General features: G+C 42.0%; 1 protein-coding gene and 1 non-coding gene across 5 annotated transcripts in view; both read left to right on the top strand.

Moving 5' to 3' along the window:
- Nucleotides 1-1,223: 1,223 nt before the first annotated feature.
- The window catches only part of TNIK (TRAF2 and NCK interacting kinase), a 357,941-nt gene continuing 342,515 nt past the window's right edge, over nucleotides 1,224-16,649 (top strand). For all 4 annotated transcript variants that reach the window (XM_006200807.4, XM_006200806.4, XM_006200805.4 and 1 more), the window contains exon 1: nucleotides 1,224-1,626. In XM_006200807.4, coding sequence (XP_006200869.1) covers nucleotides 1,570-1,626 — 57 coding nt within the window. In that variant the 5' untranslated portion in view covers nucleotides 1,224-1,569. The remainder of the gene's footprint in view (nucleotides 1,627-16,649) is intronic.
- TRNAS-AGA (transfer RNA serine (anticodon AGA)) lies at nucleotides 14,237-14,309 on the top strand. The gene has a single exon. It is a non-coding gene; the product is annotated as a tRNA-Ser (tRNA).

Genomic DNA, 16,649 nt, shown 5'->3' with positions numbered 1-16,649 from the left:
CTCTACACGATTAAATAAAACCTCAGGGCACTTGGCCAGAAGAAAATTCCCTTCTTAACAGAGGTGCAGATAAAGCTACTGCTGTATTTGGAGAAAAGTTTAATTTTAGCGTTTCATCCCATGTATTTCGCCTGGCCAAGGCCGGAGGAAGGGCTGTGAGAGGGGGTTGGGGGAAGGGACTTCACACTCCTGATTACAGATTGTCATGTTTACCACGGTAATCGTTCAGCCTTTACATGAAAAAGCGGGTGGAGTGCAATCGCTCTCACTCCGTACATCTTCTGTGTTACATCTTATCCGTCAGCCAAACTTTCTGTATTAATCTGGGTGGGTCAGCCGCCGAAACGCTGCCTGAAAGGGAAACGCAGGGTCCTGAGGCGGCGTGCGCTGCCTCACCCAGTGTTGCCTTTGGAGTTACCTGAAGCAGTCAAGCCACTGCACCCGGAGAACAATTCTCGTTTCAATTCGGTCGTTTCCGTGGGGGAATTGCGGCACGGACAGGTCCTGGGTGTGGCGAGGCCAGAGGGAGCTCAGCTCTCCCAGCTTTCCCGCTTCTGGCAGATCTTCCCAGCCCCGAGGCGGCGAGGGACTGGCCCTGGAGAACTGCCATCCTGGATCCCGGGGGCTGCAGTTGCAATTTGCTGAAACGCGGGGCTGCGTGCCCCGCGCGAGTGCGCGTCTCCCCCATTCGTTCCGCGGCTGGAGGCGGATCCCCTTCCTTGCACACAAGTCCTTATATGCACCGGTTGCACCAGCCCGCGTTACTCCAGCCCCACAAATAATTAATGGGGGAGGAGGGCGTCACTCTTTTTTTTTTCCCCTTCAGGATTTTTTTTTCAACGCTAGAGCATTTGAACTCTGCCGAGAACCCCTCAAAATGCGACTGAAGGGCCATTTTGCTGCAGCATACGAATTGGACACACAAAAATAAAGCCCCCTAGTCCCTACGATAAGCATAGCACGGTTCGGGAACAGCTCTTCAGATCCAGCCCGATTAACCCGCAAAAGCCTGGGCTGAAGGAGTGCGCGCCCCTCCCCCATCCACGTTGGTGCAGAGGGACCGGGTCAGGAAGCGCGGCCTCTCCCAAGTCGGAGACCACGCCTCCTCCGCCTTCCCCCATCCCCCCCCCAACCCCTTTACTCCTCCCAGGAAGCGGTGATAGACAGTTCTGTGTGGTTCTCCACCCCCACCCCCCCAGCTGAGTGGAGGAGTTGATGTGTCTCATTATAACAGCCAATGCAGCCGCCATCCACGCACAAGCAAAGAAGCATGTCCCATTTAAATACACCCACGCAGCCCCAGCGCCCTTAGCCGATCAGGGCGCGCAGCCCACACGCATCGCGGCTCTGGGCTTGGAAATCCGCGCAGGTTGGGCTCCCGGACCTGGCGGACCGGCAAGCGGAGGCTCGCGATCAGACGCTGTGGGGTCGGAGTGGGCGGGGGAGGCTGGGCCCCGGGCCTCTGGCGCGACACCCGCATGAGGACGCGAGTGAAATAGACCAAGGTGGAATTTCCAAGGGAGAAGCTTCGGGGTGGTTTTGGTCCATTTCTCCCGCGAAGAAGGCGACATGGCGAGCGACTCCCCGGCTCGCAGCCTGGATGAAATCGATCTCTCGGCTCTGAGGGTGAGCAGAACACGTTTTCTGATTTCTTTCCAGTGTTTTGGGTCAGGGTGAATGGGCTTGGTGCGTGGACTGGGGCTGGGGCTGATGGACAGAGGCGGGCGAATGCAACGAGAGGGAACCTGGATTCTCATTTTGATTCAGGGGCTGCTGAGGTGCTCTTGGCTAACCCCCGAGGCAAGGGCTGTGCGGTACGTGTCCTCCTTTGGTGGTGACCAAGGCTCCCCCGAGAGCGCGTGGAGCTTATGCCGGTTTCTTCTTAGACCAGTGTAAGAGCATTAAAATGAAAAGCCCGTGTGTTTGTGTGTGTGTGTGTGTGTGTACGTGTACACAAACCCCGGGCAGTCTACTCGTGCCAAGGCTCGAAACCCCACCGTCCCTTTCTGCTAGAATAACAACAGGGTGAATAAAGGCACTGGCTTCTCACGTTTTTCAGCTACCTGCAAGATGGCATTGTGAGCCTGACTGTCCCCACGAAGCCGAACCTGCCGCTCCGAGGGGGCAGCTATGGCTATGCTGGTCTTTTTATGGCAGCTGCCTCCCCTTCCCCCTTTTCTGCCGTCCGCGCCCGGACTCTATCTCAGCTCTCTCGTAAATGCCGGTCTGCCACTCACCTTTATTTATGGTTTTAACTCAGCCTTGTCTGTGCTTTCTGACTTTGTGGCTGTGACATTTCAGTTTTATGGCTGAACTTAAGCAGGTGAAAGGGATGTGTTCCCTGCTTTTCCCCAATCAGACCGGAACTCCCGGGAGTGTGTGTGTGTTTGTGTGTGTGTGTGTGCGCGCGCGCGCGTGTGTTTTCTCTGTCTCTAGGGCTAGTCCTTTGTAAAGCACCTACCTCCCCCAGCCCCCTTGGTTTGCATTTACCCTCACTTGAATTGCCTCAGACGCCGATTCATTGCATTGACTAAGACATCACTGTTACAGAATCCATTTTGCTGTTGTTTTGAAATCGGAATACCAGGAATCCTAGTGCAGACTCGACGCCTCCCCACCCCCAACCCCCAAATCCTAACACACTCCTTCAGGGAAAGGGGCAGAGCTTTCTTGCCATATTAATTAGATGCTGCCTGCCAGGAAGGGGGTGAAGGGTGGGGGTGGCTGCAGCAGCGGGGGTCTGGGAACGATCGGCCATCAATTTAAGCACGGCTTCTTCCTCTCCTGAACCAAAAATAAAATAATTTTAAAAAGCGACTTGTATATACTTGAGGCAAGGAGGGTCAGTGAGACCGAATTGATGGTGGCTCTCAACACAGAGGCACGCAGGATGGGTGAAGCTTGGAAGTTCACACGCCCTCCTGAGGAATACATTGTTAGACTGATGCTAAATCTTGGGGTTATATACTTGAATATTCAGTGCTTCTCTTGACGTTGCCTCCTTCTTTACGGTTATTTTAAAGAATTACCTTTATGGTCAAAGTGGTACTTTTTCATCCTCTCCCCACCTACTCCCTCCCTTTTAAACTCCCCCTCTCCTTCTTAATCCTTCCATCTCAGAGGTGAGGTTTCTGCGAGGCGGTCAAGAGGCTGAGAAGGAACAGAGATGCCATTTAAATTGGCTTCTTTGATAGTTGGGTAGCAAAAGCTCATTCATACGTTATTACAGTAAGCTGTCTATTTCCCTGGCACCGAAATGCCACATTCAGAATCCAGTGCCTCCTGGGCAGTTGGGGGTGGGGATTGGTAACGGGGTGCTTTGGCCAAGTCTGTGGCTTCCTGCTTTACAGACTGTATGTGTTCATTTGCCCTACTTTCTGTGCTGGGAGTTGCTGCCAGCGGGTTAATCAGGTGGATGGATGGCCCAGACTTCAGGATCGGGGAAAGTGGCAAAGCAGGGGAGTGGGGTAGGGGGAAGGGTATCTGAACAATGGGGCAAGACTTGTGATTTTCTTGAGCCGGAATCTCAACATCCCTTCTCTAATGGAAAGCGCTGTGATGTGATTTTAAGTTGGGCTTGGTCAGAGGTGTCCCTTCTGGGCTTTTTCCAGGGAAGATTTCTGAGATACTGAGCCCAGAGCTTGCAGACTTGTGAGCAACCACAAGGGCTTACCAGCCGACCTGGCGTGCGATTCACACATGGGAGACCTGTGCTCCTGAGATCAGTATTTTGAAAAGATGTCTTTGCACAATTCACTGAAATTGCTCTTTGTGGCCTGGGCTTAGTGCTTTGCTTCTGTATTTCTGCCTGCAGGAGGTGTGGAAAGAGAGAGGGCTACAGCTTCCAGCCAGCCCTAGAGATGGGGAACTGCTGGCTGGATGATTTAAATGCAGATGTGGGGACAGTTGCATCCCAGAGGGCTGGGGCTGCGACCAGTCTTGTGGTGGGTGAGGTGTGCAGGCTGGCAGTTGAGTCCAAAGGCCACAGAGGTAATCTCCACAAATCAGAGGGCAGATCAATCTCTCTCTGTTTTCCCAGATTAGTAGAGATGGGCTCTTGTAGATGAGAGGTCTCATTTGTTCCTAAACCTTCAGGAAAGCCTGCCTGCTGAGAACCTCCTGGGGAATGCCTGACCCCTGAAATGCAGCCAAGGTCAGTGGCATCTAGGAGAATTTGCTGCAGTCCTACCAGTCCCTTGCTGTTTTGGTGGCTCTTTAATATACACAATCAATGCTCTTTTTGTAAACTCTGCTCTCAATGCATTAAAAGCAGATCCTGTCTGGAGGGGCCTTTATCCTTCTCACTCTGGGGGCTTATTGTTCTCAGCCAGTGATCCCAGACTGGACCCAGTCTAAATTTTCCCCAAATAGCAACAATGCATAATTTAAACCAGAGCGACCAGTGACAGCCCTGATCATTTAAATTATGCAAGATTTGGATGGTTTTAAAAAGTAAGAAAAGAGGTGATGTTTAGAAAAGTGGTGATCTGAATCCAGTTTTATTAATCCTTATTTTTAGAGCTCCAGAGATAAACTAGTCTTGAGGGAGTGGAATGATTTCATAGTTTTAGAGCTGGAAGAGAATTATGGAACACTTAGCCAAATCCTTTCATTTAGTATATGGGAAGCTGAAGCCCAGAGAGGTGAGGTCTATTGCTCAAGGTCACACAGCCCCCTCCCCCGTTGGAGATGGAGTGGGTTGGGGAGGGGAGAAGGGTGATTTGGGGCGAGAATCTAGGTTTCCTGACTCCTCATTCAGTGCTCTTTTCTCTGAGTCACATTATTTGTCACATTATCAGAAATCAATAGTACATTTTCTGCCTGAGCACAAATAAATGGCACAGGAATTACTTCACCAGGTTTGTAGAATTTTATTTATTGAAAATAGAGAAACTGCTTTGTACATAAAACCATGGAGCTTTAAGGTAACTTTTTGGAGTTCATCTTGTCCAACCCCCTTCAGTTCCTCCTCTGCAGGCAAATGACTATCGGAATCATCTAGGACAGATGGCTGTCTGGCATGGTAATCTCTCTCCACAAGCCTTATCTATCTGAACATGTCCCAAGGGGTCAGTCTAGACATATACATTATTCAGATTTCTCTGCATGCAAGGTTTATAGAGTTCTATGTATGTTTTGTATAATCTATGTGGATACCTATATATAATATTATGGATATAAACTATCTGTGTGGGTGTATGAAATGTGTGTATATATACAGAGGCTACAGAAAACAATTCTAGTCATTCAAACCCAGGGCCTGAGTCATTCTTCCTTCAAGACATCACAGAATTAAAAGAAATGAAATGTGCCACCAGTGTGCTTTACTGCATACCAGGTGAGATCAGCCCAGAAAGCTTTTTGGAGATTAGAATATATCTGAATCTGAACAGCTTGGCTGTCCTTAGCTTGGCCCACAGAGTAAGGACTTCAAGGCCAAGACTGGCTACTGCTGACTTCATCCTGTAAGTTTCTGCCAGGACTCACTCACTTTTCTGTTTGAACAGAATTGGATGACCTCTGCTTGTCTTTCTCCCTCTACCCCTCACTCCCTTCTCTGCCTGGCTGTTTCTTTCTCTATTGAAACCTAGATTTAATAATTGACCTCATCTGGAGGATTTGCATGCATTCTTCCAGCTACGTTTTTCATGCTTGTGTTGTAAATGACTTGGGGTTTTCTTTCTACTTGCTCACTAAACTGTGGGCTCCTTGAGGCCAGAGGCTGGGTCTTGTTAATCTCTGAGTCCATAGTCCCCGTTGGTTGAATAAATGCATGAAGGAGAGAATGAGTGAATGGTGTGGACTGAGCACTGGATCTATGTCCATGTCTTATAAGTTCTGTGACTTTGGATCCGTCATTTAACCATTATTAATTAAAAAATGGGAATGATCACAACTGCTTGCCTTCCTTATATACAGGTTTCAAAAAGCAATAAAGTATTTATGGCAGTGCTTTGAAAACCATAAAGCACTACACAAATATGCTATTCTGTGATTAAATAGAATTTTATGGGAAACTTGATTCTACCAGCATTTGATCCCAGTGATTGTACCTAGTAGGAAATGATCCTGAGAGGGAAAAAAAAAACCGTCAGAAGTCCTCTTTTTAATAGTACTTTTTCTTTTTTATGTCCAGAGTGACATTACATTGACCTCTGATGGAATATATCTGACCCTCTGATGTCCTGGGTTGACCTTTGCCCCAGTATAAGCATTCATTTCAGATGAGGTGAGCTCCGCCTAGAAGCTTTTTGGGGATTAGTATATTTCTAGCCAGTATCAAGTACCAGCATTATTCATTAAAACCACTTTTCTTTTTAAACTTTTTTCTCCTCTTTATGGATTAACCATTATTCAAATAAAAGCGCATTTATTGTGCCTGTGCCTTTTCAAAGTTTGTGTGGGGGTGGGGTCGGGGAGGGAGTGGGCGCCTGAAATGATACACTAGTACTAGTCCAGTGTTTAAAACCTTCTGGTCAGAGGTCTCACGGGCTGAAAGAAATCTTGAAGCATTATTAATTCATTACCCCAGAGTATTTAATTAAATCTGGTCTTAAATGAGAGTTTAGTAAAGTTGCATGAATTGGTAAGATAACAGTATCTTAAAATGATAATAGCATAGCAGTTTTAAAATTAGATACATTTGATGTTTTTTAGAGACATGAAACAGGTGTTTGCCTTGCTATGACATTGCCTCATAATAAAATAGGGTGTAGTGGTAGTTATCAGAACATCAGAGAAATATGCATAATCATTTTCAGTATTCATTATTAACTGGAGTAATCTTAGTACAAAAGCTCACATAAGTCATGGTTTGCTGTTTGCATAATTAGCTACTTAGGAGGTCATGGAATATTTTGTGGATGAAAGAATACCCAAGAATACTTTTCCTTCATGGAAATACCAAATTTTCCCCCCTTATCTGTAAGGCTCTTTGAAATCTTATAATTTTGAGTCTTGCTGGTTGGCCCTTTCTTCTTTCATGTCTCTACCCTGGACTTAATCTTCCAGGCCCTTCTTGTTCTATGCCATTCCTTTGTTCAGTGATAGTGGGTCTAAAGTCCACCCGGCTTTGAGCTACTGTGATTGGAGCATGGCAGCCATTCCCAGCTGAGTGTAATCAGTCTGAGTCTGTGTTTCTTATAGAAATTGGGAAAACTTGTGTCTGAAAGATGCTTTCCTGTCAGATTGTTCTTCCACGTCCGTGGGGGAAGAAGCACTCTGAGAACAGGGCCTGAACTAGCCGTGTGCTGACAGTTCCAAGAAAATCTAGGTGATATTTTTGAATGAAATGTTATTCTGCACATATAAATACAAGGTTCTTCGTGGAGAGAGAGGAAGGACTTAAAAAGAAAATGTTGGATGAATTCTGCTTGTAATTTCTTCCATTCTGGGAGTTTATTTACCTCTAGAGAAAGATGATTCTCTTTCTACTTTTTTACATGCCCAGATTGCCTCCACTTGTCTCAAGGGGGTGCCTGGAAATTCTCAAAACACATTTATTTTACCCCAATCTTTAAAATCCTTCCTTGATATCTATCGCATGGGTCCTCTTGTCTCCAGCCGTCCTGCTGCAGTTACTCTCCCCTGGGTGGCACCTGTGACAAGACTTGTCTCCTAAGTCCCTACCACCAGCCTTCTTCTGACCAGTCTCCTGTATATACTGCAGCCACGTTAGTCTTCCTAAAGCACAGTTTCAATCTGGGTATTTTTATTCACGGCCTTCTCTGACTCCTCACAGTCTACAGACCAAAGACTGAACTCTTTATGTAAAGACCAGCTAAAATTCAGCTGGGCCCCACACCATGCCCTGCAGTTTTAATGACCATCCCTTCTTACCTGCCACAGGGAACATCTCCCTTCTCCCCATGGATGCTCTTTTAGGGGTGCCCTATCTTATTGTCTTTTTCTGTACCCTCTACTCCAACACTCAACATTCAAATGGCTCCTTGTCCACAAAATTTTTCGTGAATCTTTCAGCTAGAAATTATCCCTCTCACTTGTAAATCCTTTCCAAACTGACCTCATAACTTTTTTTAGAACACTCAGAACTTTCTTCCTTGAATTTTATCTACTACTATACAGCAAGCTTTCATGAAGGCAATGTATATTTTTGATTTTCTTAAGAATTCCACCAGGATGATCCCTGGGGCTCCAGGGCCCAGAAAATGTTGGTTGTGAATGGGAGCAAAGACTGCTGAATTGTTAGAAGTTTGTTTCATTTTTTTAAAAAAAGCCTCATATTCTCATTATAAAAGCAACACATGATCACTGCAGAAATTTGGGAAATGGAAAAAAGCAAAAATAATTGCTTCTCTATTACTGATTCTCAATGATAACCACAGATACATTTTGGTATATGACTTAGTAGTTTTTTCTATGCATAGCTAAACAGATAGCTTTTAAAAAATTAAGATTGCTGACTCGCTTTTCTGTACACCTGAAACTAACATTCTAAATCAACTGCACTTCAATAAAAAAATAAAATAAAATAAATTAAGATCATATTGTATATATTATCTGCAACCTGTTTTTTTGAACTTAACCTTTTTGCGTGCTATTCATGTTCTCCTATGGCATAATTTTTAAAAATTCTTTATCATGGGGAATTTAAAGCTTTTGTAAAAGTAGAAAGAATATTGGAATGCTCATACACTGCTGGTGGGAATGTAAAATGGGTCATTCCACTTTGGAAAACACGTTGGCAGTTCCTCAAAATGTTAAATAGAGAGTTACCATGTGACCCAGTAATTCCACCTCTAGGTGTATACAAAAGAGAACTGAAAACGTATATCCACACAAAAACTTGTATACAGATGTTTTTAGTAGCACAATTCATAATAACCAAAGAGTGGAAACAACTCAAACATCCATCAGTTGATGAATAAATAAGCAAAAAGTAGTATATCTGTAAGATGGCATATCATTCGGTAATAAAAGGAACTTTTGATGAACATTATGCAGTGAAAGATGCCAGACACAAAAGGCCACATGTTATATGATTCCATTTATATGAAATGTCCAGAATAGGCAAATCCATAGAGACAGAAAGTAGATTAGTGGTTGCTGGAGCTGGAGGAGGTGGGGGGGGAGTAGGAAGTGACTGCTAATGTCCTAAAATTAGATAATGGTGATTGGTAGCTCAACTCCATGCATATACTACAAATCACTTGAACACTTCAAAAAAAAGGGTGAATTTTATGGAATGTGAATTAAATCTAAATTAAACTGTTGTTTTAAAAAGCAGACAGTATAATGAGACCCCAGCTTAACAATTACCCACTCATACCCAATCTTGCTTTGTCTACACCCCCATCCATATCCTCCCCTACATTATTTTGAAGCATCATATCCATTTATTTGTAAATATTTTAGTATGTATTTCTAAAGGATAAACACTCTTAAAAATACATAACCATAATACTATTATCATGTCTAAAAATTAGTATGTAATTTTTAATTTCTTCAAATATCCAGTCAGTGTTCAAATTTCTAATCTTATGTTTTAAGGATTGCTTAGCATTTTATTGTGGGAATGTATCATAATATATTTAACCAATTCCTATTGGTGAAACTTTTTGTTATTTTCAACTTTTCAACTCTTGTATTTAGTGCTTTTATAATCAAACACCCTTATAGACAAATCTTTGTATATATCATTTTTATACGTTAGTTGTTACAATTATTTATCCTTATATATGTTTTTGTATACATCTCTATTTCCTTAGAATAAATTTTTAGCAGTGCAATTTACAGTGAAAGTTAAAAGTGATCTGTAAGTCTCCTGACATTGTCACATTACCTCCCAATTTCCTGTGAGGTAAGTGTGTATCATTTACAGATGAGCACATGAGGCTTAGAAAAATCAGTTCATTTACCAAAGGTCATAGAGCTACTAAATGGCCAAGCTTATGACTGACCTGTCCCAACACCAGTGCCCGTGGTAACTCACATGGCCAGTATTTGACTCATGGACCTTGTCGCGATATCAGAATTAGCTGACTGTAATCTCCCTGGGTTCACAGATTTCCCAGGTACCTTTTGATTGGGGCACAAGATCTCTGTGATGAGCATAGTTGTGTCTTAAGCATTATTTCCAAGGTATTTCTTCCTTGTGATTTTGTTTTTTAAATAACCAAGGTCAGCTTAGAATATGTGAATTGCTCTTTTTATTGTCTTTAAAAAAAACTATATAAAATATGAACCATTTTGGGATTAACTGTGATTTCCTTGTACATCGTGTATAAGGTATGTTTACATTTAATCTGCCATTCTCTTTGGAAACCATCCAACAAATGTGTTTGGAAGGCGCATGGAATTAGGCTCAAAGATTTCCATTTTTAAAGAATTGGAGGCCACTGAGTTTATGATTATCATAGAAGATAGCAAGATGAGCCAGAAGATGTGTTCGAACAGGGGCCATTCTCAAGCCTTTATCTGCCAGACAACCATTAAAATAAAAATCTGGAGTTACACTTTTTTTTCAGATGGATATAGATATTTTAAGATTATGATAGAGAAAATGGAAGATGGAGTTGGCAGCCAAAAGAGTAAAGAGCCCCGTGTTTTCAACCACACTCTACTTCCCACCTGGTTTATAAGTAAGAAACTATTAAAATCGACACAACTTTGTGGTTCTCAGTCTTGTGGAGGCCAGCTGCCTTGATTTACTTGATTTTATAACCTAACCCTCCATTTAAAATGCTTATAAATTATTTATGCCTAGGGTAAGAATCAGAGCTTCTCATGGACATGGTTTCATCATTTCTACTTCTAGGTTTTTTTTTTTTTTTTTTTTAGCCGCTTGTAATCAAATTATAGCAGTGTGGTGGGTGGAATAGGTTGTAAGCAGTAATTGCAAACTGTATTTAAATAATAATATTTAGCCTTTATAGAGCACTTTATATCTTCAAAGTACTTGCAAACATTATCTAATTAAATATCCTCTCTGATTATAATCTGGATATAATGCACTAAAATCCAGAGCAAGGTCATGAGAAAAGTATGCATTTGAAAGTTAATGCTAGCTGTGCTTTAAAAACCTATGCAGTAATTGAAGAGTTAGAGCTTGGTATTCCGTTGAATTGTTTTTGTGCATCCTTTTGTTTAGCCTGGTGGTGGGTTTAGATTATATCTGCACCTTGTCAATGTGTCTGCTTGATTTCTGATCATTAAGGACTGAGTATTGATCATCGCTCTTGTCCTTACAGACACTAAAATATTAACAATATAAATAAGCTTTAAAATGGTCTTTCTCACTACATTTCGTGCCCTGGTCTCAGATGAAGCTCCCATTAGTAAGTGAAATGAAGTGGGGGTAGTGCGAGGAAGAATGGCTATGCATTGTGGTTTAGTAATTTCCATCTGAGAAAAAGACATTAAACTACGCAGTAGGATACATCATAAAGAAATGCACTGGTGAAATGAAGCATCTTTAGTTCCACTGTACTCACGACTTCTTGCTGTTTTGGACATGTGTCTGTGTATTGTCCCCTTGCATCCATGTCCTGTGTTGGCAATGTCGAGAGTGTTTGGAGCAAGGACGAGTGTGGCTTACCCAGTAGGTAGAAGAGAATTCTACAGCTGGTAGATTTTCAGCAAATGTTATCCTATGCCTTGTGAGGTTCTAAGAGCTGGCTGATAGGTTAACTGTCTAAACCGTGGTTCTCAAAGTGAGATCCTCATTTCTGCAGTTTCAAGATCATCTCTTTGGTTCTGCCTCTCTGACCTACTGAATCAGAAACTCTGGGAATGGGACCCAGCAACTTGTGCTTTAAGAAGCCCTCCAGGTAATTCTGATGCATGTTAGAGTTTTAGAAACGCTGGCCAAAATGTTTAAAAAGACAGTCTTCTTTTTGTTTCTTTCATATTGATTTCACTTATTCATTTAACAAATACTGATTGAGTATCTGCTGTGTACCTGGCATTGTTCTAGATGTAGTGGGTTTAATGGAGACACACACATGAATACAGGTGAATCATGGAAGTATATGTGAAAGAAATCATAAAAATGATTTACTAAATACAGGTTGCTTTGGAAAAACAGACTATATCCACAGAAATCTGAGTATGCCTAAAAATGATGCAGAGTAGGAAATAGTGATTTATATAAGATAACTGTAACTTTTTCTTAAGGCATATGGCTTCAGATTGTAGAAGGGACATACTTTTTGGAATATGGACTTAAAATTCACACTAATGTCATGCATGTGAATTATTTCTAAGAAAGGGGGATACTTGAAATGGTATCAAGCATCAGCTACTACCATTTCAACTGATTATCCTGGACTGTTCTTTGCACTGAGATTTTTTTTTTTAATTAGCACGTTTATTCAAGGGGCAGTAAGAGCCCTACCCCTCTGATCAAGAAGATGCATCCTTCTGGTATTAATTTCTTGCTTTTCCCTATGGACCTGTGGGGATTCAGTTTAAAACCTCAGAAAGTGCTGACATTTGCCTGGAAGCTGAAAAATATATGTATATATTCACACACCCTTTCAGCCGTTCTTTTGTTTGCAGCTTGAAATCTTTGGGGTTGTTTATTTTTTGAGACTTGGAAAATGGAATGGAGGTTTGGAATCTAGACAGCAGGTTAGAGGATTTCCTTCTGAGAAATACCACAGACTTTCCTTGTCACAACAATCCATAAACATCTCTTACCTAGCCACAAAGATGTCCTATGTTGTTATTTAATCTACAGTTCGTAGATAAACACACTGCTTATATTGCATGTCTTTTTATTTGGGGGGAAGGTTGATGACAATTATGATTGTTAAGGGAACTTTGTGCACAACTTGATAATGACCATATATCAAAATTTTACTCACTTTTGGGGAAGATGCTTTCAAAAAATTGAATTCAAAGACCCTTCTTGGAAGACCTATGTTAAAGGAAAGAGATGATTAGGAAGTAATCATTAGACTGGATATAAAAAATACCTGGTTAAAGATGATTAGGTTCTTTTGCAGTATTGACAATTGGGGGGCATAGCCAACTTTCTCAGAAGGGGTCTTAAATCATTTAAATCAGAGATGTGAATTACTCTTTAGATGGGGGACTGAATTAATTGCATTATTCAAGAGGTTCTATCTGTGACCAAGATTGGGACAGTTTTCTTTCTAGTACTGGTGGTATCTTAGGCTCCGAGGAAACTATGAATTTGAAATGGCTTCTTTGCAGCTGTTTGCATGGTTGAAAGGGTCCTTTGAGTTCAGGAGTGCTGTGGTTTACCATTGCAACTCCTTAGGATTCATAAGGTCAAAGCCAAGTGTCTGCTGTTCCTAAAAGGCCACGCACCCCCTCTTCTGTTTTCTTTGAGGTGGTAGCTCTAGCACCAGTCAGGTAGAACATGATTTTCTTTCCATACAAACAAATAAATAAAAGCATGGCTGCGCTCTCCTGCAGCTTCATACCCAGATGCTGCTCTGGGAAGGAACAGCGCACACGCTCTTTGGTCTGAACAGTGTGTATGTTCTCTCTGTGAGTATTTTAAAGATGTAACATGTGCTGGTATTGTAGTCATCGTTTCTTGAATATAAACAGCTTTTATTTTTGGAGAAGAACAGATGTAAAAGTGTGAAATACAAAAGTCTACACATCTTGGCAGGGGGAAGGGGAGGAGGAACAAGGTTTCTTTCAAATCATGGGAACCCAATCTTAGTTACTCCTTTGTTTTCCTTGAGTGACTGAAAATTAGCAGGGGAAATCTCCTGGAACCTGACCAGCTGGGTACCAAAACCTCCACTTAGCTGACTGCACCAGAAAGAGTGCGAGCGGGTCATTAGCATAGGTCCTCGGAGGTCTTCATCTCTAGGAGCAAAAAGCACCCCTACTAAGGAGGAAGGCTGTTGGTGGAGAGAAATACATATGATACATTCAGTGAAATATATGTGGTAACTTTTAAGTAAAATGTTAGAGAGACAGAGATCCAAGCCCCAGACAGGGGAGTTGTTTTCTAGATTGGAAAACTGTACATGGAAGGGGTTGAGAGCCTGGTGTTCTTCTGTGGTCTCTGAACCAAAGCTCCTGCCAGTCCTCTGGGTGCCCACCCCCTCTTTTAATTTGTGACTGTTTGAAAAAGGTACCTGGGGTTTTCAAAGCAGCAGGGGCATTCCTGTGACTATCCTCTGTTCCCTTGAGGCCAGGTCTGTTTCTTTTCTTTTCTGGAAGCAGGGGCTCATCTTGGTAACTCATCACCTGACTCAATGCAAGTTGCATCAGATTTAAAGAAACAAGGGGAGAGTATAGCTCAGTGGTAGAGTGCATGCTTAGAATGCACAAGGTCCTGGGTTCAATCCCCAGTACCTCCATTAAAGATAAATAAATAAAAACCTAATTATTCCCCCCCAAATTAAAAAATAAATAAAAATTAAAAATGTGAAATTATAAAAAATGCTCAGGAAAAAAAAAAAGAATAATTAAAGAAACAGTCCCCTGCCTGGCCTTCTTTCTGGGTTCCTGGCTGTGGTTACTGCCTTTTGTAAGTTGTTACCGGTTTGTAGGATTCACAATTAAGATTTTGTCCCTGTGGAAACTCTGGTGTGAGAAGTGCATTCTCATTTGTCATGCTTGGTTCCTTGATAACTCCCCTTTGGCAAATATTTTTGGGCAAATTTTCTACGATTAGATCTACATGCTTCTTTTTGTATTGCACTATTAAATGATTTTAAGCAGGTTTCAAATGAACATCCCTGATAATTTCTTTTCTAAATTTTCATGAAATTTGGAATGTGAGTAAATTACAAGGCCACGTGAAATCCACAGTTCACAAAAATGCTATTTCAAGTTTTATCAGGCTGTGCTTCACATCATAATAATTTTCAATCTGGATTTTAAAATATACCCAAGAATGTGGATAAACTGGAATGCTCATACGTTGCTTCTTGGAATGTAAAACAGTTAAGCCACACTGGAAAATAGTTTGGCTGTTTCTGAAAAAGTTAAACGTAAATTTATTATATGACCCAGCAATTCCACTTCTGAATATCCACCCAAGAGAAATGAAAACATATGTCCAGGCAAAAATTTGTACATCGCAACATTATTCATGATAGCCAAAAAAATGGAAACAGCCCATATATCTCTCAAGTGATGAACAGGTAAACAAAATGTGGTGGGAGACAGTGGAATACTATTCGGCAGTAAGAAAGAATGAAGTTTTGATACCCAGTCCAACATGATGGTATGCTAAGTGAAAGAAGGCAGACACAGAAGATCACACATTGTATAATGCCGTTTATGTGAAATGTCCAGAAAAGGTAAATCTATAGAAACAGAAAGTAGATTACTGGTTGGTTAGTGCTGGAGAGGAAAACAGGGACTGACTGCAGGTGGGTGTGCGTGGTCTTTTTGAGGAGCTAGAATACGTTCTAAAATTGGACGGTGGTAATGAGTGAATTACACCTCAATAAAGCCGTTAAAATATTGTATGTCTGAGACATTACTTCATAGTTGGACCAGCTCCATACAGCACGAGGGCACATTCCCCAGTCAGGTTACTCTGGTATTTCTAGGAAGACTATCTCTTCAGCACCTTGAAGGACAAGGATTCTGGTCCTGTCTTCTGCTTTCTGCTTGTCTTCATGTCATCCCTTATTCTGAAGGACTTCTTGAACTTTATAATTGTAATTGTAATAATTTCCTTCAAGATAAGGTAGATAAGGCCGAGATAACTTATCTCTCCTTCCAGAGAAAGGAGGACTTTGGAGCCAGGACTAGGGTAAATACAGTAGTGCCCCCTTATCCATGGGAAACATGATCGAAGACCCCCAGTTGATGCCTGAGGCTGCAGACAGTACCAAACCCTATATATACAATATTTTTTCCTATGCATACCTATGGCAAGGTTTAATTTCTAAATTACAGTTCATTATTACAGTAAGTAATAATGAAATAGAACAATTATAACAATATAGTGTAGTAAGAGATGTGAATGTGGTCTCTCTCCCTCTCAAAATATCTTGTATAAATTTAGTGTCTTTTCCATCTTAACTAAGCACTTACCACGCACTGTGGCCGTAACTTTGCAGTTTAAGGTGCAACAGCAAAGCTAGCACAAATTTCTTTTTCCTCCTTCACAATTTCACAAATAGACGATTTGTTCTTATGGTAGATCTTAGCAACCTGTGCATGTAATTTTTTCTTATTGAGAACTTTCACCTCTTCACTTAAAGGAAGCACTCTACAGCAACCTCTCTTTGGCCAGCATCACTAGTCTTGCTTTTGGGAGACATTATTAGGTAAAAAGGGTTACTTGAGCTCAGACACTGCTATGATGTGACAGTTGATCTGATAAAGAGGTGGCTACTAAGTGACTAAGGGGCGGATACCTGGACAAAGGGATGATTAAGGCCTCCGGCGGGATGAAGTGGGATGACGAGATTTCATCACGCTACTCAGAAGGGCATGCAATTTAAAACTGATGAATTGTTTATTTCTGGAATATTCCATGTAATATTTTCAGACCATGGTTGACCATGGGTAACTGAAACCACAGAAAGCAAAACTGCAAAGACAGGGGGACCACTGTATTCTTGTCTAAAACCATTCCTTACTGGACTACTTTTAATTCTTAGAACGTTTCCGGCTGTTACTCACCCCTGTGCTGCCTGGCTTCTCCTCCAGTCCCTACTGTTGATAGATAATTTATC

Source organism: Vicugna pacos, chromosome 1 (genome assembly GCF_048564905.1).
Source record: "Vicugna pacos chromosome 1, VicPac4, whole genome shotgun sequence".
In the NCBI taxonomy this organism is placed as follows: domain Eukaryota; kingdom Metazoa; phylum Chordata; class Mammalia; order Artiodactyla; family Camelidae; genus Vicugna; species Vicugna pacos.
This window is presented reverse-complemented; position numbering and strand designations above follow the sequence as displayed.